Source organism: Natator depressus, chromosome 4 (assembly GCF_965152275.1).
Source record: "Natator depressus isolate rNatDep1 chromosome 4, rNatDep2.hap1, whole genome shotgun sequence".
Classification (NCBI taxonomy): Eukaryota; Metazoa; Chordata; order Testudines; family Cheloniidae; genus Natator; species Natator depressus.
In genome coordinates this window covers 108,543,047-108,568,616 of record NC_134237.1, presented here as the reverse complement: position 1 = coordinate 108,568,616, position 25,570 = coordinate 108,543,047, and the positions used below count along the sequence as shown (strand labels likewise).

At 41.0% G+C, this 25,570-nt stretch overlaps 1 protein-coding gene across 7 annotated transcripts in view; it reads left to right on the top strand.

Moving 5' to 3' along the window:
• Nucleotides 1-25,570, top strand: part of SLIT2 (slit guidance ligand 2) — a 419,356-nt gene that overhangs the window by 278,375 nt on the left and 115,411 nt on the right. For all 7 annotated transcript variants that reach the window (XM_074951617.1, XM_074951610.1, XM_074951615.1 and 4 more), the window contains exons 7-9: nt 1,455-1,526; nt 5,490-5,653; nt 7,344-7,482. In XM_074951617.1, the coding sequence (XP_074807718.1) occupies nt 1,455-1,526; nt 5,490-5,653; nt 7,344-7,482 (375 nt within the window). The remainder of the gene's footprint in view (nt 1-1,454; nt 1,527-5,489; nt 5,654-7,343; nt 7,483-25,570) is intronic.

The window sequence follows — 25,570 nt, the reverse complement described above, 5'->3', positions numbered from 1 at the left end:
TTTTCTGGCAGTCTCATCTTTGCACTAGCCCTATGCAAAATGTCACTTTTTTCAAGTCGGACACATGTCCTTATCTTTTTTTCCTTTCTTCCTGATTCTACTCCTCTTTGGTTTCTGTACCCCTCAGGGCACACAGAGGAGTTCCCTTGTGTGTGGGTGAAGAGAACAGAACAGAAATCAGTAAGCACAGTGAGGTAAATTTGCAACACATTGCACCAAAAATTAACTCACATAGCTACCATTAAAGCTAATTGGAGGTGCTCAACCTGATTCCATTCATGGTGCTGGCAATTTACCCATGTGTGTTTCAGAAGTACTTTGTACTTTTAATGCAAAAGTCTTGAGAAACGAGCATAAATTATGCAAATGATGCTTTCATGTTTTAAAAAAATACAACTGAAACACTTGCTTTTTCCAAGAAGGAGCGCAAAGATTTAGCCAATGGAATTCTCAGTCCATTAGAATTGATTAGTAAAGCGCAAAATAACATTTTGAAAATGTACTTCATGCTGTTCAAATGAACAAGTTGTAAGACAAAAGTATGGGGGAATATTAACTCTTTAAATCATATTGCTCTCTTCCTTGTTCTGGAGTCAAGCTTGTCTTCTTTTTATGTCAAACCAAATGTAATAATTAAATGAAAGATATTTCATAAAGTTTTCATACATTATTACTCGTTATCTTTGCAATTAATGTATGCTAAGACAACTCTTTGCTAACCAAGTATTTATTTACTTAGATTTATTCACTGTGCCTGTGCCAAGTTGTAAGCACATTGCACAACATACATAGAACTATTCTGGTAAAATATTAAGGCTCCCAAGAGGTCCATACCTTATACAGAACAAGCCACCTAAAATCATCATGCAACTCTCCATGGCAACTACCAACCCCATCTCCCACATAGCCTCAGTAAGCCCTCGGGTCATCCTTCCCAGGAAAACCGGGGCCAGGTGGATCTTGCAGCATGTCTTCAAAGTCATCACATCTGGGTCCTGAGGAACCAGAGAGTGAATTGAATTCCAGAACCAGGGATCCCTCCCTGAGAATGTCCTGCCACCAGCTGTCTCCTGCTTTATACTAGGATGGCATTCCCACCTTTAATACCTCAGATGATCTCAACATGTGCAATGACTGGACAGGGAGACAGTCTCTCAGGTAGCTAGGGTTTGAATCACTTGCGACATAAGGGTCAAATGCCAACACTTCATCTGGAATCCATTGGCAGCCAAGGCGGCTCACATGGTGTAAACGCACAGGTGTAAACACTCTTTTCCTGAAATCCCGATTTTAAAGAGCAGCCCCCGACATTGTGCACTAGCTGTATTTTCTGCAAAATCATAGCAAATTTGTATCTCAAGTAATACCATCTGATTTTCTTCGTAAATTTTTGGACAGTATCTGGAATCCTGATAACTACAGCATGCTAAGTTGAATCTTTTTGTGTTTTGCAGCACTCTCAACAATAACAACATCACTCGACTTTCAGTGGCAAGTTTCAACCACATGCCCAAACTCAGAACCTTGTAAGTAGTCCCGATGACAATAGCTGTCTGTTCTGTTAATCTAGTGTGTTCACCACTTCTCTATTTCTACAGAAGTTTTGCTAGTGGTTCTGAAAAGGCATCAAGATGGATTTGTGGGCAAGAAAGGGGAAAAGTGCAACTCAACGATCTCTAGATTGAGATCCACTCCAGCAGCATAACAGCACTATGTGAGTCAGTTGCAGAGGGATCTTCGAGGTGAAATTAACAAACCCCCCAAGCCAAGGGCAGTAAGTGAGACCCATGAACTAGTCAGTTATGCAGGCTGTTGGGGCCACTGGATCCACAGAAATGCAGCTGCCATGGCCATTTCTCTATCCTGCCACAAATTGCAGCAATGCTCTCCACACCATACATGAGTTTCACCATCTAGAGAAGAAGGTGGAGACTATTCTGCACATTATAAGTATATCTAAAAATAGGTGCTTTTGAAAGTGAACAAAATTGTTTTACTTTGAGCTATTCAATAGGTCACATTTCATTTAAGAATATGGAAGAATCTTTGATTGGCTGCCACATGTGATAAATGGGAAATCTTTATGCGTTTATGACTGCACTGCTAGCAGACCTAATTAAACTAAACTGGCTCTCCAACATTCTTTGTAGCAAAAAATTATAGCATCAACTGGTAGTGCTGTTTTAATTAAGGTTGTGTCAGCATTTACATTAAGGCCCCAATTTTTAGCAGTTACGACTGAAACATAAGCATATGCTTCAGGCTACTAAAATGAAACAAAGAAACTGTTCATGCAAGTTCTAGCCTTTTTTAAAATTTATGCAAAAACTAAGGATTGCCTTTTTTAAAACATGCAATTGTTTTTAAATAATAATAATAATTATTATTATTATTAATAATAATAATAATATAATATTTCAGGGCTTAATCCTGAGCTCCCTCTCCAGGCAGAACTCCCGATGGAAGTGAAAGATGAGCAAAATTGAAAGTAAATGGGATGCTTGCTTGAAAACAAAAAAAGGTCAATATAGGCCCATGGATAGTACTTGTATAACCCAAAATGGCCTTGATTTCATTTATTTTTATTTATTTTATTCTTTTATATGGAGGCCATTTTGGAAATCAGTGGGCGTAGTCACCTGTGTAAAGTTACTCAAGTATTTTTTAGTATACTTTAGTCACCTGTGTAAAGTATACTCAAGATCAGGTCCTAGGTTCGTCCAGTGGTTCTTAAACTGTGTGGTCCATGGACTGCAAGTGGTCCGTGTTGTATTTATAATGTATTCCGACTGTGCACCTAGGGTTGCCAGGCATCTGGTTTTCGACCAGGTTTAGGGTGCAGGCGCTTACCTCACGAGGCTCCTGGTCAGCGGCTCAGCAGGGCTAAGGCAGGCTCCCTGCCTGCCCTGGCTTCACGCAGTTGCCGGAAGTGGCCAGCATGTCCCTGCGGCCCCTAGGTGGAGGGGCAATCAGGGAAGCTCTGTGTGCTGCCTCTGCTCCCCGGTGCCGGCTCCGCAGCTCCAATTGGTCGGGAACCGTGGCCAATGGGCACTGCAGGTGCGGCGCCTGTGAGCACGGGCAGCACGCAGAGTGGTCTGGCATATCTGTCTAGGGGGAGCAGGACATGCTGGCTGCTTCCAGGAGCCACATGGAGCTAGGGTAGGCAGGGAGCCTGCTTTAGCCCCGCTGCACTGCTGACCAGGAGATGCCTAAGGTAAGCGCCTGAACTCCCTCCCGCACCCCAACCCTATGCCCCAGGTTGGAACCCCCTCGCACACCCTAACTCTCTCCCAGAGTCTGCACACTACCCTCCTGCCCCAGCCCTGAGCCCCCTCCTTCACCTCAAACCCCTCATCCCTGGCCTCACCCCAGAGTCCACACCCCAGCTGGAGCCCCTTCCCACACCCCAATCTCCTGTTCCAGAACTGAGCCCCCTCCCATACCCAAACTCCCTCCTGGAGCCCACACTCTGCACCCCAACTCCCTGCCCCAGCTCTGAGCCCCCTCTTGCATCCCAAACCTCTCATCCCTGGTCCCACCCCAGACCCTGCATCCCCTCTGGCACTCCAACCCCCTGTCCGAGCCCTGAGCACCTTCCCTCACTCCGAACCCCTCGGGTCCAGTCTGGAGCCCTCTCCTGCACCCCTAATCTCCAACCCCACCCCAGAGCCCACACCCCCAGCCAGAGCCCTCTTCTACTCTCACACCCCCAGCCAGAGCCCTCACCCCCTCCCACACCCCAAACTCCTGCCCAACCCCGTGAAAGTGAGTGAGGGTGGGGGAGAGCGAGCGATGGAGGGAGGGGGGATGGAGTGAATGCGGGCAGGGCCTCAGAGAAGGGGCAGGGAAGGGGTGTTCGGTTTTGTGCAATTAGAAAGTTGGCAACCCTATGGACACCTGAAGGCATAAGTGTGTATTGGTTTAATAAATACCTCACTATATATATTTACTTAAACTTTATTTCAACTCCTTAAGTACAAGTAGCATTTAGGCAATAGAGTATAAGAGTGATTTTAGTCTTTTGCAAACTTGCATAAAGATTTTTGTGGGATGGTTCATCTTAAAATTTATTATATAAACAAAAGAAAGTCAACATGGAATGTCCTCCATCATAACTGTGACATTTAGCTGTAACAATAAATAGCCAGAGGACAATTCAAAAGAGAGGTTTGTGACTCTAATCCCACTTACACTGATAATACACGTGTAACTGCATTGCCTTCAATGGCGTTACTGTTGGGTTTGCACTGATGTAAGCGAGTGCAGAATCAGACACTATGTCCTTACCCAGTGGTGGCTATGTATTGTTTGTATCATATTGTATGCTGTATCTCTCTGCTACAATACCCACACATCATAAAAATAGTTAAGGAAAGTACATCAGTTTTAACTTTAATTGTTAGTCCTCTGTGAATGGAAATAAGAATCAATTAAATCATCTTGCTTTTGTTGGCTGTTTCCACAGCCTTGATGTTACTTAAATGGGTTTTTATTGGGTTAATTAGCTTTCTCAGCTGAGTTCTATTTTTTTAATATCCATTACAATTATTTGCTTAGAACTGAGCACATTAGCTAAAAAGGACTAAAATGATATTACTCTGTTATGGATGATTCTCGGAGTAAGGTTTGATTTATAGATTTGAATGTCCTTTTCTTTAGTTTGAAAAAAACATAAAATCCAGGCTGAAGTAATTTACCTAATTTAGTGAATACATTTGTCTGATATTTTATCAATGGCAAAGTGCTTTTTGGCACTTGGCAAGGAGCCATGATCTTTTGTAGGTCTCTGCCAACAGAGAGGCAACTTACTTAATTCCTTCACTCACTGCCATTTGGTCTTTTAATTTCAGGCATTGCTTTGAATATGGGTCCCTAGGAGCCAAAAGCAGCTAATCCCCTTTTCTGTGATTAAACAAAAGGAGAGAAAATCAGGAAGGGATGTGAAAGAAGGTGTTTTATATTGCATTATTATTCTGTCTTGTTCAGCAGCAAAATGAATATGACCTGCTAAAAGGATTTTGCAAGTAGTTTCTATAGAGACTAATAACAGCCAGACTTACTGATATCTTTAATTGGAAGCCAAATCTTCTATTAACTTTTTTTGTTGTCAGTATATTACTGTAATAAACCAGTTTTCTTTAGACTTTTTTGATTTATTGGCCTTCTGTACAGAGCTAAGCTAAATAATTCAAAAGTTGTTTTCAAACTCTGGTGTATTTGCGTTTCTCTTTTAGGAGAGAGGGAAGAAACTGTAGATACTCAATTTTGTGATAGCAAACCTAGTTTCTTATTAAACTAATTAGACGAACCATTTTTGCTACTTAAATGTTAATAAATAAAGCTACATGAGTCTCCAGCTTCAAATGAAAAATTTAAAAGATCAATTCCTCATTAAGGACTTCTTATTAGTAAATCTTCCAGATCTGTAAAACTCTGTCACTCAGGTTTTTTGCTAATTTAAACATATTGACTTGTTTCCTCTCATTCAGTCGACTTCACTCCAATAACCTCTACTGCGATTGCCACCTGGCCTGGCTATCTGATTGGCTGCGGCAGCGACCCCGAGTTGGCCTGTACACACAGTGTATGGGCCCATCCCACCTGAGGGGACACAATGTAGCAGAGGTTCAAAAACGAGAATTTGTCTGCAGTGGTAAGGGAAACAAATTCTGCAACAGAGCTCTGATTTAATGCATGTTTAACACCAGTTTAACAGAGATTGTAATGATATGCGCTGTATGCTGTTTCTAGCTCTACAGAATTTAAACAACTTCTTTGAAAACCTGTTCAGGTATTTTGGCAATATACGTGGGTCTAATGTGGGTAACTGTGTTCCTATGTACTTTATGTAAATGATTCATATATATACATTCACACACACAAAATACATAGAAACACTATATGCATACCTTTCTAAAAACAAATTTTTGGTGATGGGTGGCTATGAAAATGAAATCTAAATGTACATTTTGAGACCATCAGGAAGCTTTCTATATGGAATGACTCTCTGTTCTTTTTAATTTACAGGCTCTTTGTTCCCTACTTCAGTATTTTCCACAGTTTTCATAAACTCCCCACTCCCAAAAGAATCCCTTTGGGAATACTATTTGTATGCTTTAGCAACTCTGGTTGTTTTCTGAAGTGAAATAATGAAATGACTAACAGTTCAGTACTAACCACTTTTTCTTTATTCATTTTTTCCCCTTTATTCATAGATGAGGAAGAAGGCAAGTTCATGTTTCTTTTTTTAATAGTTTTAGACTTGGATTGAAAAATATCTGTAAACTTTAGTTAATGTTTCTGGTTCCCCAAATTCTTAAGAACAATAGCATATGTACAACTGTATCTGCAGTATTTAGGCCTTAGTCTGCAAGTTTTACCATGCAGGCAGACCTTTGTGTCCAGCAGAGCCCCATTGATGACGACAGAACACCACACAAGCACCAGGATCCATCCACACAAAGCCTGTAGGACTAAGGCTTAATGAGTGCATTGCTAACTTGAGTATAATGCCTCCTTGCTCCACAAATTCTGCCTTTGGGTGCATGTGCAGGGATCCCAGTGGAACCCTGTTCGTACACCTGAGAATTTGTCTTTAAGTGGATATATGTGAACATTCCCATTGTACATCCCTATTTTGGGGGATTTATTGCACCTTGATATACATGTCTTAGCCCTGGATCAATTTATTTTTATTTAATAAAATCAATTTGAATATTTTTTTACATTAGGAGTGTAACAACAGTAGCATAGGTATATTAGTTTTCGTTGCCTGTTTGCTCTCTTGTAACTCCAGAATAAAGCTGAAATTTAGATATTGTAAACTGCTATCTCAAAAGGCAAGTCTTTTTTGTTAGTGTAATTTTAAAAATGGATCCGTTAAAGTCTGAAATACTGAACATGCAGAGCAATTAGTTTATAACTGCGAGTAGAGCAACTTTCTAGGTGAAAATATGACATTAGAGAATAGAGAAGGACATGTTGGTCTTAAAGTCATGATTCCAAAGTGGGCCATCAAATTATTTTCTTTGGGTTGCAAAATTTTCCCCAACTTTCAAAAACAAAAAAACCTCCCCAGTTTCTCACCCTCCTGAGCAAGAGTTAAAACTGTAAATCTGAATTTTCTCTTCCATGCTCTTCAAGTTAGTTCAACATTTAGGTATTATTGAGATTAATTAATGTAACTCAAAGTAACTGATTTTGTAGCCATGTTTATTCTAAGAGCTCTGTCTGTTATTTTGTAAGGAAGGGAGAAATAGGATGGTTCACTGTTGGAATTATCTAGAATTCTTCTATTTGACTATTCTGCAGTTTTAGAAGAAGCAATTTGTTTTCTGTTCCAGGTCATCAGTCTTTTATGGCTCCTTCCTGCAGCGTCTTGCATTGTCCTACTGCATGTACCTGTAGTAACAACATTGTTGACTGTCGTGGGAAAGGCCTTACTGAGATCCCAACCAATCTTCCAGAGACTATTACTGAAATGTAGGTTATCTTGCTTTTTTGCCATTAACTTGCAGAAATGTAGTGTTCCCTCTATCTACTTACATTTATTTGCTGTGGTAAGTAATATACTGTAAGGGAAGAGTGTTTTGGAATGTACCAGAAATAGTAATATTTGGTGTATAGGAAACCATTTGTTATAGTCTTGTATTTTCAGTTATAGGTTCATTACAGGGACACTAGTCACAAACTGTTTTTAAGGTTGCAATGAGAATGGTCTTAAGATGGAGTATAAATGATGTGTTTTCTACACCTAAGTGGCCTTTCAACACAGACAACACACCACAACCTTACCTTTGCCTCGTTGGGTGCCTTCCTTCAGTCACCCCTTTTAACAAACCATCTATTCCCAGTGCAATAAATCACTACACCAAATATCCACAGCCAGTTGTGCTGGGAATAGGTAGCTGGTAAAGGAGTATCCTCAAAAGGGCGAATTTAGAGGGCAGATTTAAGGTAGAGGAATGTGGTCTGTGCTGTAGTTGTAGTAGCGATAAAAGATGTGCCTGAGGGGGAGGAGTAGATAGTCTGCACTGTTCAGGTGGCTTAACTTTTCATATGTTATAAAGGATGAGGATTTTTGGAATATAAAACTACTTTTAATATCAGAATTTGGTTTGTATAAATTACAAAACTTAATTCAGTTGGCTGACACAGAGTCATCATAGAATCATAGAATATCAGGGTTGGAAGGGACCTCAGGAGGTCATCTAGTCCAACCCCCTGCTCAAAGCAGGACCAACCCCAACTAAATCATCCCAGCCCCGGCTTTGTCAAGTCTGACCTTAAACACCTCAAAGGAAGGAGATTCCACCACCTCCCCAGGTAACGCATTCCAGTGCTTCACCACCCTTCTAGTGAAAACGTTTTTCCTAATGTCCAACCTAAACCTCCCCCACTGCAACTTGAGACCATTACTCCTCTTTCTGTCATCTGCTACCACTGAGAACAGTCTAGAGCCATCCTCTTTGGAACCCCCTTTCAGGTAGTTGAAAGCAGCTATCAAATCCCCCTTCATTATTCTCTTCTGCGGACTAAACAATCCCAGCTCCCTCAGCCTCTCCTCATAAGTCATGTGTTCCAGTCCCCTAATCATTTTTGTTGCCCTTCGCTGGACGCTTTCCAATTTTTCCACATCCTTCTTGTAGTGTGGGGCCCAAAACTGGACACAGTACTCCAGATGAGGCCTCACCAGTGTCGAATAGAGGGGAACGATCACGTCCCTCGATCTGCTGGCAATGCCCCTACGTATACATCCCAAAATGCCATTGGCCTTCTTGGCAACAAGGGCACACTGTTGACTCATACCCAGCTTCTCGTCCACTGTAACCCCTAGGTCCTTTTCTGCAGAACTGCTGCCTAGCCATTCAGTCCCTAGTCTGTAGCGGTGCATAGGATTCTTCCATCCTAAGTGCAGAACTCTGCACTTGTCTTTGTTGAACCTCATCAGATTTCTTTTGGCCCAATCCTCTAATTTGTCTAGGTCCCTCTGTATCCTATCCCTACCCTCCAGCGTATTTACCACTCCTCCCAGTTTAGTGACATCTGCAAGCTTGTTGAGGGTGCAGTCCACACCATCCTCCAGATCATTAATTAAAATATTGAACAAAATGGTCCCCAGGACCGACCCTTGGGGCACTCAGATTGATACCTGCTGCCAACTAGACATGGAGCCATTGATCACTACTCTTTGAGCCCGACAATCTAGCCAGCTTTCTATCCATCTTATAGTCCATTCATCCAGCCCATACTTCTTTTAATTGTTGGCAAGAATACTGTGGCAGACTGTATCAAAAGTTTGGCTAAAGTCAAGGAATAACATGTCCACTGCTTTCCCCTCATCCACAGAGCCAGTTATCTCGTCATAGAAGGCAATTAGATTAGTCAGGCATGACTTGCCGTTGGTGAATCCATGTTGACTGTTCCTGATCACTTTCCTCTCCTCGAAGTGCTTCAGAATTGATTCCTTGAGGACCTGCTCCCTGATTTTTCCAGGAACTGAGGTTAGGCTGACTGGCCTGTAGTTCCCAGGATCCTCCTCCTTCCCTTTTTTAAAGATGGGCACTACACTAGCCTTTTTCCAGTCATCTAGGACCTCCCCTGATTGCCATGAGTTTTCAAAGATAATGGCTAATGGCTCTGAAATCACATCCGCCAACTCCTCAGAAGCAACATCCTCAGAAGCAGCGCATCTGGCCCCAGGGACTTGTGCTCATCCAGCTTTTCTAAATAGTCCCGAACCACTTCGTTCTCCACAGAGGGCTGGTCACCTCCTCCCCATGCTGTGCTGCCCAGTGCAGTAATCTGGGAGCTGACCTTGTTTGTGAAGACAGAGGCAATAAAAGCATTGAGTGCATTAGCTTTTTCCACATCCTCTGTCACTAGGTTGCCTCCCTCATTCAGTAAGGGGCCCACTCTTTCCTTGACTTTCTTCTTGTTAGGTCAAATGACCTAAAATAGTTTTGTTGTATTGCTCTACTGGCAAAACAGTTGTTCTTGCAAAAACTATTAACAGGTTATCCAATAACTAAAACAGAGCCACCAGACTCCATGATTTAAAATAGAAAAGCCACAGCAGAGGGTTACTTTCCGGGTGCAGTACTTTTCCAGTAAGACCCTGTATAGGAAGTGAGATTTTAAAATGTATTCTACACTGCATAGAAGAATGTACTTCTGATGTTTTCCACACATATCAGTAGAAGAAATATTTTTTAATTCTCCTTCAAGTTCATGTGCATGTGCACATGTGCATTCCACTCTTGGTATGGTCTGTGTGTCCAGTGCGTAGCCATTAGTATAAGTGGAATGGAGATGTGCAACGCATCTTGAAGAACAGCAGTTACTAAACAGGTTAGTATCTTCTTTTTTTTTTTATAAAAAGAGGAAAACTCATATGAAAAGAATATGAATTATTATAAACATATACTTGTTAACAATACAAGTTATTTTCTTTCAGAAGTATTAAAAAGAGAAGGTGAAAGATATACAAGATAAGGGAACCACCTTCAATTTTGGGGGGGGGGTTTCACAAGTAAAAATAGTTGTGAACACTCTCAGAAACAGGACACCCACAGATTTGCTTAACTATGCTCTGAGTAAAAATAATTTTTTAAAAAAGTGTTTACAGCAAATAGGTGGAGCAGAAACTACCGAGGCAATTTACATTGACCTTTATCCAACATGCATTGCTGCTGCAGTAAAAGTAACTGAATTTGCAGCACTCTCTGCAAGAAAAATATTTTTCAGTGTGTTAAAAATTATTTATACAGAAATATTTAGTTGAGTGGGACCTCACAGGAAGGAACAATCAGTTGCACACATACAAAGTGTGTGGGGCGGGAGGGGATAGCTCATTGGTTTGAGCATTGGCCTGCTAAACCCAGGGTTGTGAGTTCAGTCCTTGAGGGGGCCATTTGGGATCTGGGGCAAAAATTGGCGATTGGTCCTGCTTTGAGCAGGGGGTTGGACTAGGTGGCCTCCTCATATCCTTTCCAACCCTGGGATTCTATGATCTATGATTTTCTAAAGTGGGAAATGACTGCCTTGGAAAGAGTACTGCGGAAAGGGATCTGGGGGTCATAGTGGAGCACAAGCTAAATATGAGTCAACAGTGTAACGCTGTTGCAAAAAAAGCGAAAATCATTCTGGGATGTATGAGCAGGAGTGTTGTAAGCAAGACACGAGAAGTAATTCTTCCACTCTACTCCACTCTGATTAGTCCTCAACTGGAGTATTGTGTCTAGTTCTGGGCACCACATTTCAGGAAGAAGATCAAGGTGGGCCATTTCCAGCACAAATCCAGGTTTTCTCACCCCTCCTCCCCCACACACACAAACCCACTCTCCTGCTGGTAATAGCTTATCTAAAGTGACCACTCTCCTTACAATGTGTATGATAATCAAGGTGGGCCATTTCCAGCACAAATCTAGGATTTAACAAGAACGTCGGGGGGGGGGGGGTGTAGGAAAAAAATAAGGGGAAATAGGTTACCTTGCATAATGACTTAGCCACTCCCAGTCTCTATTCAAGCCTAAGTTAATTGTATCCAGTTTGCAAATGAATTCCAATTCAACAGTTTCTCGCTGGAGTCTGGATTTGAAGTTTTTTTGTTGCAATATCGCAACTTTCATGTCTGTAATCGCGTGACCAGAGAGATTGAAGTGTTCTCCGACTGGTTTATGAATGTTATAAACGAGGATTTGTGCTGGAAATGGCCCACCTTGATTATCATACACATTGTAAGGAGAGTGATCACTTTAGATAAGCTATTACCAGCAGGAGAGTGGGGTGGGGGGAGGTATTTTTTCATCTATGTGCGTATAAAAAGATCTTCTACACTTTCCACAGTATGCATCCGATGAAGTGAGCTGTAGCTCACGAAAGCTTATGCTCAAATAAATTGGTTAGTCTCTAAGGTGCCACAAGTACTCCTTTTCTTTTTGCGAATACAGACTAACACGGCTGTTACTCTGAAACCTGACATTTCAGGAAGGATGTGGATAAATTGGAGAGAGTCCAGAGAAGAGCAACAAAAATGATTAAAGGTCTAGAAAACATGACTTATGAGGGCAGATTGAAAAAATTGGGTTTGTTTAGTCTGGAAAAGAGAAAACAGAGAGGGGACATGATAACAGTTTTCAAGTACATAAAAGGTTGTTACAAAGAGGGGGAAGAGAAAAAAAATTCCTTAACCTCTGAGGATAGGACAAGAAGCAATGGGCTTAAATTGCAGCAAGGGAGGTTTAGGTTGGACATTAGGAAAAACTTCCTAGCTGTCATGGTGGTTAAGCACTGGAATAAATTGCGTAGGGAGGTTGTGGAATCTCCATCACTGGAGATTTTTAAGAGCAGGTTAGACAAACATCTCTCAGTAATGGTGTAGATAATACTTAGTCCTGCCATGACTGCAGGGGACTGGACTAGATGACCTCTCGAGGTCCCTTCAAGTTCTATGATTCTATGAGCAATGAATGCCCTCAGCTAATAGCACTGGGTATTGGATCCCACTGTCAACATTTTCCATTTTGAACCTCATGTCTGGACAGCCTACGTTTATACCCATACATTTATACCTATACTGTCAGGGAGGAGAGAGGGGGAAGAGAAGTGAGCAGGTTCCACCCATAATTCCCCCTGATCTAGCTTGTGGCCCAGCAGACCTGTTCATCCTCCATTCTGGGGGCAACACATGGGGCAGGAGGGGGAAGAGAGAGAACTGGGCTGGGCTCCATTCCTACCCCACACCCCCCAGCTAACCTGTGGACCCAGCACATAGTTTTTTGGTATATATATATATATATATATTATCAATTTTATATATATATATATAAAATTGATAATATATTTAACCATGATTCTAGTATGTAGTCTTGTAACATCCCAGTATTAACCTTTTCCCACAATGAAAAGTGATCCTTTATTCAGGGGTGAAAGTGGGCCAGTACGGTGTACTGGTAGGAAGCTGGCACCGGCCCGTACGCACTGCTTTAACATCGCTGCCCCTTTTGCCTCCCGCCCCCCCAAAGCAGCCGACGGATGGGGAGGGGCAGCTTCCCTGGGGATAGCAATTTAAAAGATCCCTGGGCTCCTGTCCACCGCCGCCGCTACTGTGGCAGTGGCCAGATCCCCGGACCCTTTTAAATTGCTGCCGGAGCCATGGGCAGCAGGGGCCAGGCAGCGCAGATGGGCTAGCTGAGGGGGGCTGACCCCTCAGCCCCACCCCTTCCACCCGAGGCCCCACTCCTCCTGCCTGAGGCCCCACCCCTTCCGGGGGCCAGAGCCAGCCCCCATATCAGTAAGAATTTAATATTGCTTTCACCCCTGCCTTTACTCATATATTTTCTTAGCCAGTTTCAGATCCATGCCATGACTTTACTCTTTGCCCAGTGACTGCTTAGTTATTAGAGGCTTGTAAGGCTCTTTTAAGGGACCTGGGCTTTTTGAAAATCCAAATAAATTACAGCAAATGATTCTTTCTTCACCATTATTTTATTGTCTCACTCAAAGAAATCCGTTAAATTAGATTATTTACATTCACAGAAGCTTTGCTGTTGTTTTTGTCTGTATTTCGTCATGTTCCTCTAGGTGTTTTTATAATTCTGTTTTTAATTATTGTTTCAACCAGTATCCTCCTTACACACTTTTTTGAACTGAGGGAGTTTGTAGGCCAGTAAGTCCATGTTTATCAGGGCACATTTGGCACCATGGGAAATAAGATAGAAAGTTCAGGCTACAAGACTCCTGGGTGGTTGAGAAGACTTGTTTGTGAAGAAATCATATGACATTTTTGTATCCAGTGTAATTGCCACGCCCAGTTTGGTGGCCTGCATTAATATCACTGAAATTATTTTATTTATTCGTTAACATGCATAGAGAATAGATGCAGTGAACAATTTAAGTAAACACTTGAAATTCTAGGTCCTGATTAAACTTGTCAAATAACATAAAGATAAGTAGCTTTAAAGAAATTATTCCAATAAGAGCATTCCTGATGTTTTTGAGTTAAATTATAAACTGAGATTTAATAACACTAAGATTTTATTTTTCTTATTTATAATATACATGGATAAGGCACTGGGTTGGGACCCAGCAGAGCTGGATTTTATTCCCAGCTCTGCCACTGGCCTTCTGTTTGGGCAAGTCCCTTTTCCTCTCTAAACCTCAATTTCCTCATCTGCAAAATGGGGATAGTGATACTGATCTTTATAAAGTACTTGCAGATCTACTGATGAAAAGCACTATATAAGAGCTAGGTATTATTATTGTTGTTATTATTTATTATGTTTGTATCTACCTTGTTTTATATAATCAGATGACATAGTTTTAACATATTACCATGTAAATTCCACACTGACACTTTTACATTTATTTCCAAGGGCATGCTAAATTAATCTGTTACCTAAATACTGAAAAGAACTTTCGATAGAATACTAAACTGAATATTTGAAACTGGCAGCTCTAAATCTGTATAATTTGTTATAAACTAGTTCCCTGTGCTAGCAATTAAGGAATTGCCTTTCTGTGCAAAGAAAAATAAGCAAACTAATGGATGTACTTTTGTCTGAGTGACCTTGGCTGTACCTTTTTGTGTGACAGGAATTGTTACAAAGGTTAGTGCTGTGAACCCAGCAAATTTCTGTCATCCTAAATCAGGGGTAGGGCTATGTATTGTGTACCAAATGGCTCTGGGGTTGCTGCACGGTTGCTCTCCAGACAACCCTAATACTTTTGGGTGAAAATGGCAGATGAATCTGACCTTTGGTCCCTTTCTGGCATCATAGAGCACAGGCCAACATTAAGTATGTAAGGCCCCAATAAATCTAATTCCTAATTTTTATTATGTCTGTGTATATATTTATTTAATTTATTTATCTGTCTGTATCAGTAACATCATTCCTGTTCATATCCAAATAAACTCGCACCACTAGAATATTATATAGTGTGGTAAGTTCTTAAGCTTTTCTTTTCAGGTTCATTTCACTTAATGTGATTTTAGTTATGCTCTGAAAATGGTCATTTTAAATAACAAAATAATCTACTCTATACAAAACCATTCCTCTGAATAATCTCCCGTAAGCATATTCCTGTAACTTTTGCATTCATATTAATTGCCAGAGAAAACCATGTTTACAATAAACAACATGCAAAATATTCATAGATATGGGGTTCTTGTTAGTTTCTTTCATCGCTTAACCGTCACTCATTAATGTAAGAAAGTCATAACAATATTCACTTACCCTAAACAGTTTGATTTAACACAGTTCAAATTTATTTGCGTTCACAGCTCTTTCAGTTTCCACCAAACTTATTGGTTTTTTTTTTTTTCTGCGAAGGTTCTCTCTATTGGACTGTATCAGCTATAAGGGCTGTTTTATTTGCCAACTTCTTCCCTACTCTTCCCTGCTTATGTATCATTCATAATGCTCAAAAAGTCCATTTCATAATAATTTTTAAAGAGTGAATCCCTTTCAAAGGTTATCATATCCAATAAGTCTCTTCACAAGTATCCATTTACACATTTAAATTTTCCAGTAATCTGGATCTCCCTCCCTTGAGTTGCATTTCACAGCTCATATTCCACACTAGATGCCTTAGAATGCTCTCTAGAAGTGAGTCTGGGTTCCTTGGTATGTGATACACTCTGGCACATGACAAAATATGTAATTCCTAAAAAATCAAAATAATCAAAGTAGAAATCCAGCAGTGAGGCTATTAGACCTCCTAGTCACTGGATCTTCAAAAGTAAGTAATAGGATGTTCAAAGTAATAGGCCAGGAAGCTGTTTGTGGTGTGGGCTGATTTATGAAAAGTCTGGCTCTTATTTTGTTTGAACTAGTTGATACTCATAATCAGATAACTTTTCCTAAAATCCCTTTCCTCAGCATACTGGTATGAATGGAAGAGAAAATAAAGAGGTTTGCAGTAGAATGGATTTTGTTATACTTTGGACTGATAAGATGCCCTGCTGTGATAAACATAACCAAATGTAAACAAGCATTTAAGCAATCAAAATTGGGAATTAATTGCTTTCCCCCAACCTTTGGTTGGAAGGATGGGGTCAAACGCAGTATTTTTATTGTTGTTAGCAGCTGCTGTTGAAAAGGCAGGGAAAGTCCCAAAGTACATAATATATGTAGTGAGGAAATTTCAGGAGTCCAACTTCATTCCTTTGTGTAATGAAAAATCACTGAATTCTTGAATACTGTGGTCTTCAAAATAAAGTTTGCTCATTCTGGGGTAGGGAATCTTTTTCAGTGTGAGTGCTGAAAATCTTATTTGTTTAGCTATCACATGCTAACCTTTCTGATGTTTTATTTCTCAGTTCCCATATTTTTATACCTTCCTACCTGGCTTCTCTTCCCAAAGTATTCCCAGTTTACTGTCTTTATTCCTAGTCTCATATTCTTCTATCTCATCCTCTCTTTGATGGCATTTTTATTCTTCTTCCATGAGTCTGTCATTCACTGTGTGCTACACAAGGTGCTTGTTTACATCTGTGTAAGTAGGGGAATATCAAGCAGGATCAGAAGGTGGTATTACCCCCTTGGAGAGTACAGTATGTTTATAAAATTTGTGGATGACACCAAGCGAGGAGGGGTTGCAATCACTTTGTAATATAGGATTAGAATTCAAAATGACCTTGACAAATTGTAGAATTGGTCTGAAAACAACATGAAATTAAGTAAAGACAAGTGCAAAGTGCAACACTTAGGAAGAAAATATCAAATGCACAGCTACAAAATGGGGGAATACAAAAGGTGGTAGTACTGTTGAAAAGGCTCTGTGGGTTATAGTGGATAACAAATTGAGAATGAGTCAACAATGTGATGCAGTTGCAAAAGAGGCCAATATCATTCTGGGTTGTATTAACAGGAGTGTAATATGGAAGACATAGGAACACTGGTGAGGCCTCAGCTGGAATACTGTGTCCAATTCTGGGCACCTCACTTTAGGAAAGATATGGACAAACAGAGAGTTCAGAGGAGAGCAACAAAAATGATAAAAGATTTAGAAAGACTGATCTCTTAGGAAAGGCCAAAAACCCTGGACATGTTTCATCTTGAGAAAAGTCAAGGGGAAGGGGTGGACACATTGAATAATGGTCTTCATATATGTTAAGGGCTGTTATAAGGAGGACAATGATCAATTGTTCTCCATGTCCACTGACAGTTGTGTAACCCATGTGCTTAATAGGGAGATATCTCTTTAAGAGAGCCCTTGGTGGGAGGTAGGAGTGAGTTGTGTCTGGGTCATTGGTTTGGTTTTTTTTGTATGTTTGGCAATTGGTAAAAGGCCCAGTTTTTGCAACACATGGGTCTGAGTCTACCCTCACCGATGCTTATTTCGCTCAGCCATAATTGCAATGACTTTAATGGAGTTACTCCTGATTTACACCAGTGTCAGTGACAGGAGAACTGGGCCCATATGTACAGTATTTGTGATTTGTACCGATAGGCCCAGGCTACAAATCATAGAATATCAGGGTTGGAAGGGACCTCAGGAGGTTATTTAGTCCAACCCCCTGCTCAAAGCAGGACCAATCCCCAATTTTTGCCCCAGATCCCTAAATGGCCCCCTCAAGGATTGAACTCACAATTCACAGGGAGAAGCTGAGCCCAGGAGCAGAAAGCAGGCTGTTGTTCCTAACTGTGAAGCATTTTGCAGCAGGGTTTTCTTTGAATCTATACACTTAACGGAGTGGTTGATTAATCAGCTGACTGGCTAGTAGTGATTTCAGCAATGGCATAGTCTGCATGGATTATAACTGAAGATTCCTACAAGCAAGTGGAAGGAAGATGTTGTTTTAGACTCAGCAAACTATATAGATTTGGTGATCAAAGACTCTAACTGAGACTTAGGTGAACTAAACCTAAGCTTTTGGGGACTCTCAGTTTCTTCCTGTGTTTCTGTGGGGACTGAACTGTTCAGATTTTAATTTGTTTTATTTATTTATGTTTATGTATAACTGTAAAGATAATGTCTGCATGGGTTATAAAATTGCCATGTTATGCTGTAAAAATTAGATTATTATTTGTTTCTTTATCATAAGATTTTATAGAGTTATTTAATTAAATTCATTTCTTTAGTTCCTTTTGGGACTTGAATGTGGGGAGGCTAATCCTGTTCAATCCTTGCTGAAAATCCTTCGAGACTGAACTCTGGGTCTCCATCTACTTTTCTATGGGAGTTGTGGGGGGTTATTAGGCACTGGAGAAGGGCAATGAAGTGAACTTTAGCCCACCCAAATTGGCGCCGAACAGACAGGGACTTGAGGATTGCTCGGAGCTCACCTCTGAATTCTTTTGAGGAATATTGCAGTTATAAAAGAATTTGGTGTTAGTGAATATTATTGAATATGTGCACTGTATTAATATTATTAAGATAATGGAAACTTGCATCAAATTAGGGTTAGATCCCTGTAGGACCATTTTGGTCAGTGATGTGTCCGCTGTTGATAGTACAGCAGAAATTAAAGGGCTATTAGAATATTTGGTCATGTGACTAATATGAGGAGGGTGAAGGGAGAACAAAAGGATATGATTCTATGTGAATTTGATGCTGTTTCTGTGATACATAGGAAGGAAATGTGTGTTGCAGAAGCTAGGGCAGAAATGGGATATGACATTTTGAGGTTTTGCCATTTATATCCACTTGTTCTGTGCCCAGTATACCTCAGTGCAGGGATCAGGGATATTCTGTGTATTCTGACAGAGGGTTCAAGACTGAAACACGGGCTGTGGTTATACCTGTGGGTGAAAGACAGACCAGGTGGTTAACAGATGCTACACCAGTTATAGACCAACGTCCAGTAGACACTTCTACTCCTGCTGTGAGTCTCCTTCCTGACATGCAGGATCTTTTGTTAGAGAGGGTGCTGAAATCTGCCAGTGAAACTGTGACTGAAGTGAAATTTAAACTGAAATGTTTTTCGGGTAATTCACCCAGACCCAGTGGAGAAGTAGATTATCCTACTTGGCAAGCACAAGCCAAAGAGATGATGGAAGACAGTGAGATTTCTGACAAAGTCAAAAGAAGGAAGATTATTGAAAGTTTATTACCCCCGGCATTGAAGGTGGCCTTAGGAGCTGGTAGCAAGGCATCCGCTGTAGAATGCTTTGATATTTTAGAGAAGGCATATGAAGGTGTCATAAGGCTCAATTTTCTGAGACACACCACCACACTAGAGAATGAGCTTCTGCATACCTGACTAGACTACACGCATTAGCCAAAGAAATATTGGAGGCTGGTGGGTAAAAGACACTGTATTGGACTCTTATATACAAGATCAAATTTTCCGTGGCTCTTGGCATGAATCCTTATTAAATACACGCTTAATAAAAAGGATTAATTGTAGTGGTAGAAAAAAGAGTGTCTCTTATGCCACACTCCTTTTTGAGGTGAGATCCATTGAAAGGGCGTACTCTGATAAACAAAAAAGAAAATTTAGACAAGAACTGGAAGAAAAAGGAAGGCCATTGAGTAGGAGTTTGCAGTTGATAAAGGCATCTGAAAATACTTCCAACGTCCCTGAAGAAGTTACTGCAATAGACTGGAAGGAGAAATACCTGCAGGCTGAGCAGCAGTTGGTAGGACTGCAGTAGACCCAGCTGAGTTCTGAAATGTCCATTTCAGATACACAATTTACTCCTCAAAGACTCAAAGAATTTAATAAACAAGCAATACCAAGATTTAACAGAAGAAATCCTTTATGTTTTAACTGTTGGCAAATAGGACATTTTCAAAATGAATGTCAGAATTCTCCTGACTCCAACTTAATACATCAGCAACTGACTGGTAGACATTCAAATCAGAGCTTGTGTGAGGCAGGAAGAAAAGAAACTAACAACTCTCAGAGCAAGGCTGCTAGACAATGGGTTCAGGAGACAGATGTTATCCAAATGGGTGTCAGTGAGGCCATCCAGAAGTTAGTGGGACCTGCTTGTCATGGCTATGTTTGCCTAGATGGGGTAAAGAGTACCTGCTTAACAGTTACTGGTTCCCAAGTTACTTGCATATGTGAAACTGTCTATTATGAGCATGTATCTTATCAAAAGTTACAGTCAATTGGCAGTATAGTTCAGATAGAAGGGGCAGGAAGGCAAATGGTTCCATACATGGGCTATATAACTTTGAAGATACGATTCCCAAAGTTAATCTCTGGGACTGACAAACAACATGAGGTACTAGTCTTGATTTGTCCAGACCAGCGTATGAATTAACAAGTGTTGGCGCTCATAGGCACCAATGTGCTGAAACATCTTGTAGAAAAATGGAAGAAGAAATGGGGTCCTGAATTCTTAAGTAGGATTTTATTACCAAATGAGTGGGCTGAAACTTATAATCAGTTTTTACTCAGTCAGAAGTTACAGCAAGAAGCTGACGAAGGGGCTGAAGTGGTCTTGAGAGGAAGAAAATCAGTGACAATTCTACCTGGCACATCCAAAACAGTGCCAGGAATTCTGAAGTTTGCTATGAATGAATTGGAGACTGCTGTAATGCTGGAAGATCCAGGTGTCGCAATTGGACCCAGTGGGTTAGCAGTTCTTCCTCAATTTGTTAAAGTCACTGGTTCCAGTATGAGAATAGGAGTACATGTCAAAAACTTAACAAGGAAGGATGTCATATTGAAACCTCAATCTGTCATTGTGAAGGGGCAAGCAGTTGAGTGAATAAAACCAGTGCCAACCCATGTTTCAGCAGCTGCGACTAAAGAGAGAGATGGTGTCATACTGCCACTCAGTGTTGAAGGATCCCCTGTCAGTGCTGCTGAGAGGAAAAAGATTGCTGAGACTATGAGTAAGGAAGCTTATAAGGCTTTTGCTGTTCATGCAATTTGTAACCTTTAGGTGGGCTAGAGTTCACTTCATTGCCCTTCTCCAGTGCCTAAAAAAAAACCCAACTCCCATAGAAAAGTAGATGCAGACCCAGAGTTCAGTCTCGAAGGATTTTCAGCAAGGATTGCACAGGGTCAACCTCCCATATTCAAGTCCCAAAAGGAACTAAAGAAATGAATTTAATCAAATAACTTCATAAAATCTTAGGATAAAGAAACAGATAATAATCTAATTTTACAGCATAACATGGCAACTTTATAACCCACAGACATTATCTTCACAGTTATATATAAACATAAATAAATAAAACAAATTAAAATCTGAACAGTTCAGTCCCCGCAGAAACACAGGAAGAAACTGAGAGTCCCCAAAAGCTTAGGTTTAGTTCACCTAAGTCTCAGTTAGTGTCTTTGATCACCAAATCTATACAGTTTTCTGAGTTTAAAACATCTTCCTTCCACTTGCTTGTAGGAATCTTCGGTTGGAATCCATGCAGACTCTTCCTCTGTTGAAATCACTACTAGCTAGTCAGCTAACTGATTAATCAACCACTCCATTAAGTGTATAGATTCAAAGAAAACCCTGCTGCAAAACGTTTCAGAGTTAGGGACAGTAGCCTGCTTTCTGCTCCTGGGCTCAGCTTCTCCCAACTCTCACAGGACACATGGCCTTAGTAAAGAAGCTGCCCTGACTGCTTGCCCTCATGGAGTCTGACCCCAGCAACAGGGAACCTATTGAAGCATACCCAAAACTACCACACCCAATTCTAGAAGCTTCTAAATGTGGAGTGCTAAATCTACCTAGCAACAATGACCCAGACACAACTCACTCCTACCTCCGACCAATGGGTCTCTGAAAGAGATATCTCCCCATTAGGCACATGGGTTACAGTTGGACAAGAAATAATTGTCTTAATTGGCAGCAAGGGAGATTTAGGTTAGATATTACAGAAAAAAACCCTAACTGTAACAGTACTTAAATTCTGTAATAGACTTCCAAGGGAGTTTGTGGAATCCCCATCACTGGAAGTTTTTAAGAACAGGTTGGACAAACACCTGTCAGGGATGGTGTAAGTTTTCTTGGTCCTGACTCAGCACAAGAGGCTGGATCTGAGGACCTCTCAGGGTGTTTCTACATAGCAAAGAAAAACCTTTGGCTGGCCCATGCCAGCCAAATCTGGCTCCGGCTGCAGGGCTGTTTCATTGCTGTGTAGACTTCTGGACTTGCGCTGGAGGCTGGGCTCAAGGACCCAGTGGGAGGAGTATTCCAGAACCAAGTTCCAGTCCAGCCTGAGCAATGAAACAGCCCTGCAGCCCAAGCCCCGCGAACCAGAGTCAGCTGGCATGGGCCAGCTGTGGGTTTTTCTCTGCTGTGTAGACACCCTCAGGGCCCCTTCAAGCCCTACATTTCTATGGGTATATTTACACTGCAATATAAACCCAGGTTTAGTAGAACTGGAGTTAGCAGACCCTGGGTTTGTTAACCTAGGGTTTGAGCCTCTACATTCATTTGTGACCCCAGGTTAGGAATTGCTTAATTTGGGTCCTAACCTGTGGCTCCAGTGTCTGCCCTGCATTATGCAGGCCCAAGTCCAACCACCCATATCCCAGACTTCCTATCACCATCTCAAAATGTGGCCACTCTGTCCCTTTGTTCTTGGTGCAGTGTGGGAAAACTTGACTGTCCAGAGGATAAAGAAAGTTGGATTGTGGGATATTTTTGGCAGACTCCCGGAGCACACTTTCAGTGGGGCCGTCTACAATGCAAAGCACTAGGGCTTGAACCCTGGGTCTTGGCTTGGCTCAGACTCTTCACTCCATGGGGTTCTGTGACCTTGGGTCTGAGTCCTTGATTAAGGTCTTTAAGTTACTATATAAGAAGATTATTTGCATAGTGGAATGGTCCTTAATGTAGCAGACACAAGCATAAGAAGATCCAGTGCCTGGAAGCTGAAGCTAGACAAATTCAGACTAGAAGACATAATGAGGATAGTTAACCACTGGAATGACTTCCTTAGGTGTGGTGGGATACGTTACCACTCCAGTCAGGAGGGGGTTAAAAAGCTCCTCTGGGCACAATCATCCCAAACCCTGTGTACCTGTGAGCAGGAATGGATCTGTGATGTCAGTGCCCTTCTCTTCCCGCCTTCTCTACCCTCTGAGCAGCTGAGAGGGGTTGGGGTAAATGACCAGCCAATAAGCAGAGCAAAAATACGCAAAACCAAACACCCCCCCAGCCAGTCAATCAGTGGAGGAAAAAAAGGGAGAGCAGCACAGCAGTTTGGCATCCAGGGTAGCCTTCCTGTTCGTGCAACCTATGAGGCATGTCAAGTCTGGAGAGGGACAGCTCCTTAAATGGGAGGTCCCAAGCCCACTGCAGGGTGGCACTCAGAGGGAAGTAGAGCTAGTGCACAGAGCTCCCTAGCCCCACACAGCAGGGGCTGCTTAACAGGAAAACTGCTGAAGAACATTTGCCACTTGGGCCCTCTGAAGAAAGAAGAGGGACCATCTTTACTATGTTTCCTTTTTAGAGCCCAGGTTGCTCAACCTGGGTCCCTTGGACAACATCGGGGGCTAGAAGCCCAGACCCCTATGAAGAGACTTTTTACCTTTGTGCCTTATTTCTAGTCTGAATTTGTCTAACTTCCTTTTCCAGACACTAGATCTTGTTACACCTTTGGTAGATCAAAGAGCCGCCTTATTATATTTCTGTTCTGCATGTAGATTCTTATAGACCGTGATCAAGCCACCCCTTAACCTTCCCTTTGATAAGGTAAATAGAGTGAGCTGCTTGAGTCTTTCACTATAAGGCATGTTTTCTAATTCTTTAATCATTCTCATGGCTCTTCTTTGAATCTTCTCCAATTTGTCAACATCTTTCTTGAACTGTGGACACCAGAACTGGACACAGCATTCCAGTAGCAGTATATTTACATATGTATGATGGGAGAGATATGATAAACTGCATAGCCATATGGCAAATTTCATTTTTCATATTCCTTTGACCACCTTGCATGATCTCTGCCAGGATGTGATCTAGCACACCTTTACCAAGTTGTGCATTTAAACCACAAACTGAATTCAGAAAAAGCAGTGAACTGAAAGCTTCTCAGCAATAATGCTGCAGTAAAGATCAGAATATGAGATGACCTTCCCCATAATGAAAAGACTGAACAAATTCAGTACTAGGGCTTGCTTCTGAGTAGAGAAAATTGTTTTGTAGCTTTATAAGGAGAGCTCATCATCACTTTGTGTGATACAAGTCTCTCTAGCTGCATTTTATCACTTACAATCAGTCCCCTGAAGAAGTATTTGATGGAATGAATAGCGTGGATATTAACAGTTTGGCAAGCTGTAGGATCAAGTTAACAATCATTCCTTATATTCAGATATTTAGCAAGCTGTCAACCAGATTTATTAAACACACAGAACTAGCGTCTGGAATTGTAAAGTGCAAGTGATACTGTACTTGAAAAATATACCTTTTGTTGTGTTGGACATGGATGATATCATAGATTCCAGTGAAATTCTTTGCTGCTAAAGTTAGAAGCAACATTCTGTAGACACAAGCACTTTGGAGGTGCAGTTGTTGAGAAGGGGGGTGGAGTACTCTCAGCTTGAAGGCTCCCTAAAGCAAAGAGAGAATATTACTGCTTCCTTTTTCTCAAAAGACTGGCAGATGTTCTGTTTGATGAGAGATGTGTTGCTATGTACGGCAATTCTTTCGATTCAGGAGCTACAGTGAATCCCATCACTGAAATCTGTTTTCTGTTCTCTGACAGCTGTTTTTGCCATTTACTTTAAAAGCAGATGGGGGAAAATGCAAAGAAGAGCTGTCAGTTTTATTACCATGTATAATCAGCATCTGTGCAATACATTAGACTCATCAAGCAACTTACAATTTCTTCTGTGTTGTAAAAATTCTTCTGGGGTTTCTTGACTTGCTTCTTGCCACCTTCTTGTACATGAGGAAATGCTGAAATCAAACAGTTTAGATCAATTAAATGCTGAAGCCACTAACCCTGACCAAAAAACCAACAGGGAGTCCGGTGGCACCTTAAAGACTAACAGATTTATTTGGGCATAAGCTTTCATGGGTAAAAAACCCACTTCTTCAGATGCATGGAGTGAAAATTACTGATGTAGACATAAATATACTGACATCAACTACAAACCCTGACCAGATTTGCTCAATGAAATCGTGACTGTCTGAATTTTGAAAACAATTACTTGAATAATTTATTTCTGAATATGATATTTAAAGCTACAACTATTTGTTTTCTTAAACAGTATAATATATTTTATCATTAGTAAATCAATTTTTAGATTTGTTGCTGGCCCTTGATAGTGATAGTCATCTCCTCGTAAGCATATAGGTATGACATATGTCTATACAGTATAAATTGTCTGCCCTTCCCCCGTTCTAGTGAGCAGGCTTAGTGTATTGAAGCAGTTTTATGTAACCCATCTGCACAACTTAGAGCCAAAATGTTAATTCAGAAAAATGCCTTTTTTCTAGAGGAGCATCTAAATACATTCTGTATTTTAGATTTAAATGGAAACAAAGGTTAACGTGAAAATAAGTAGTAGTTTTAAATGTACTTGTTGTCTGTCTCTTCAAGTTGGCAAGCACTAATGAGCATCTTTGGGTTATTCAGTTATATTGTGTGCTGTAAGTTTAGAGGACACAAGAACTTCCCATTGAAATGTGTTAAGTAATTTTGCATGTCACAATGG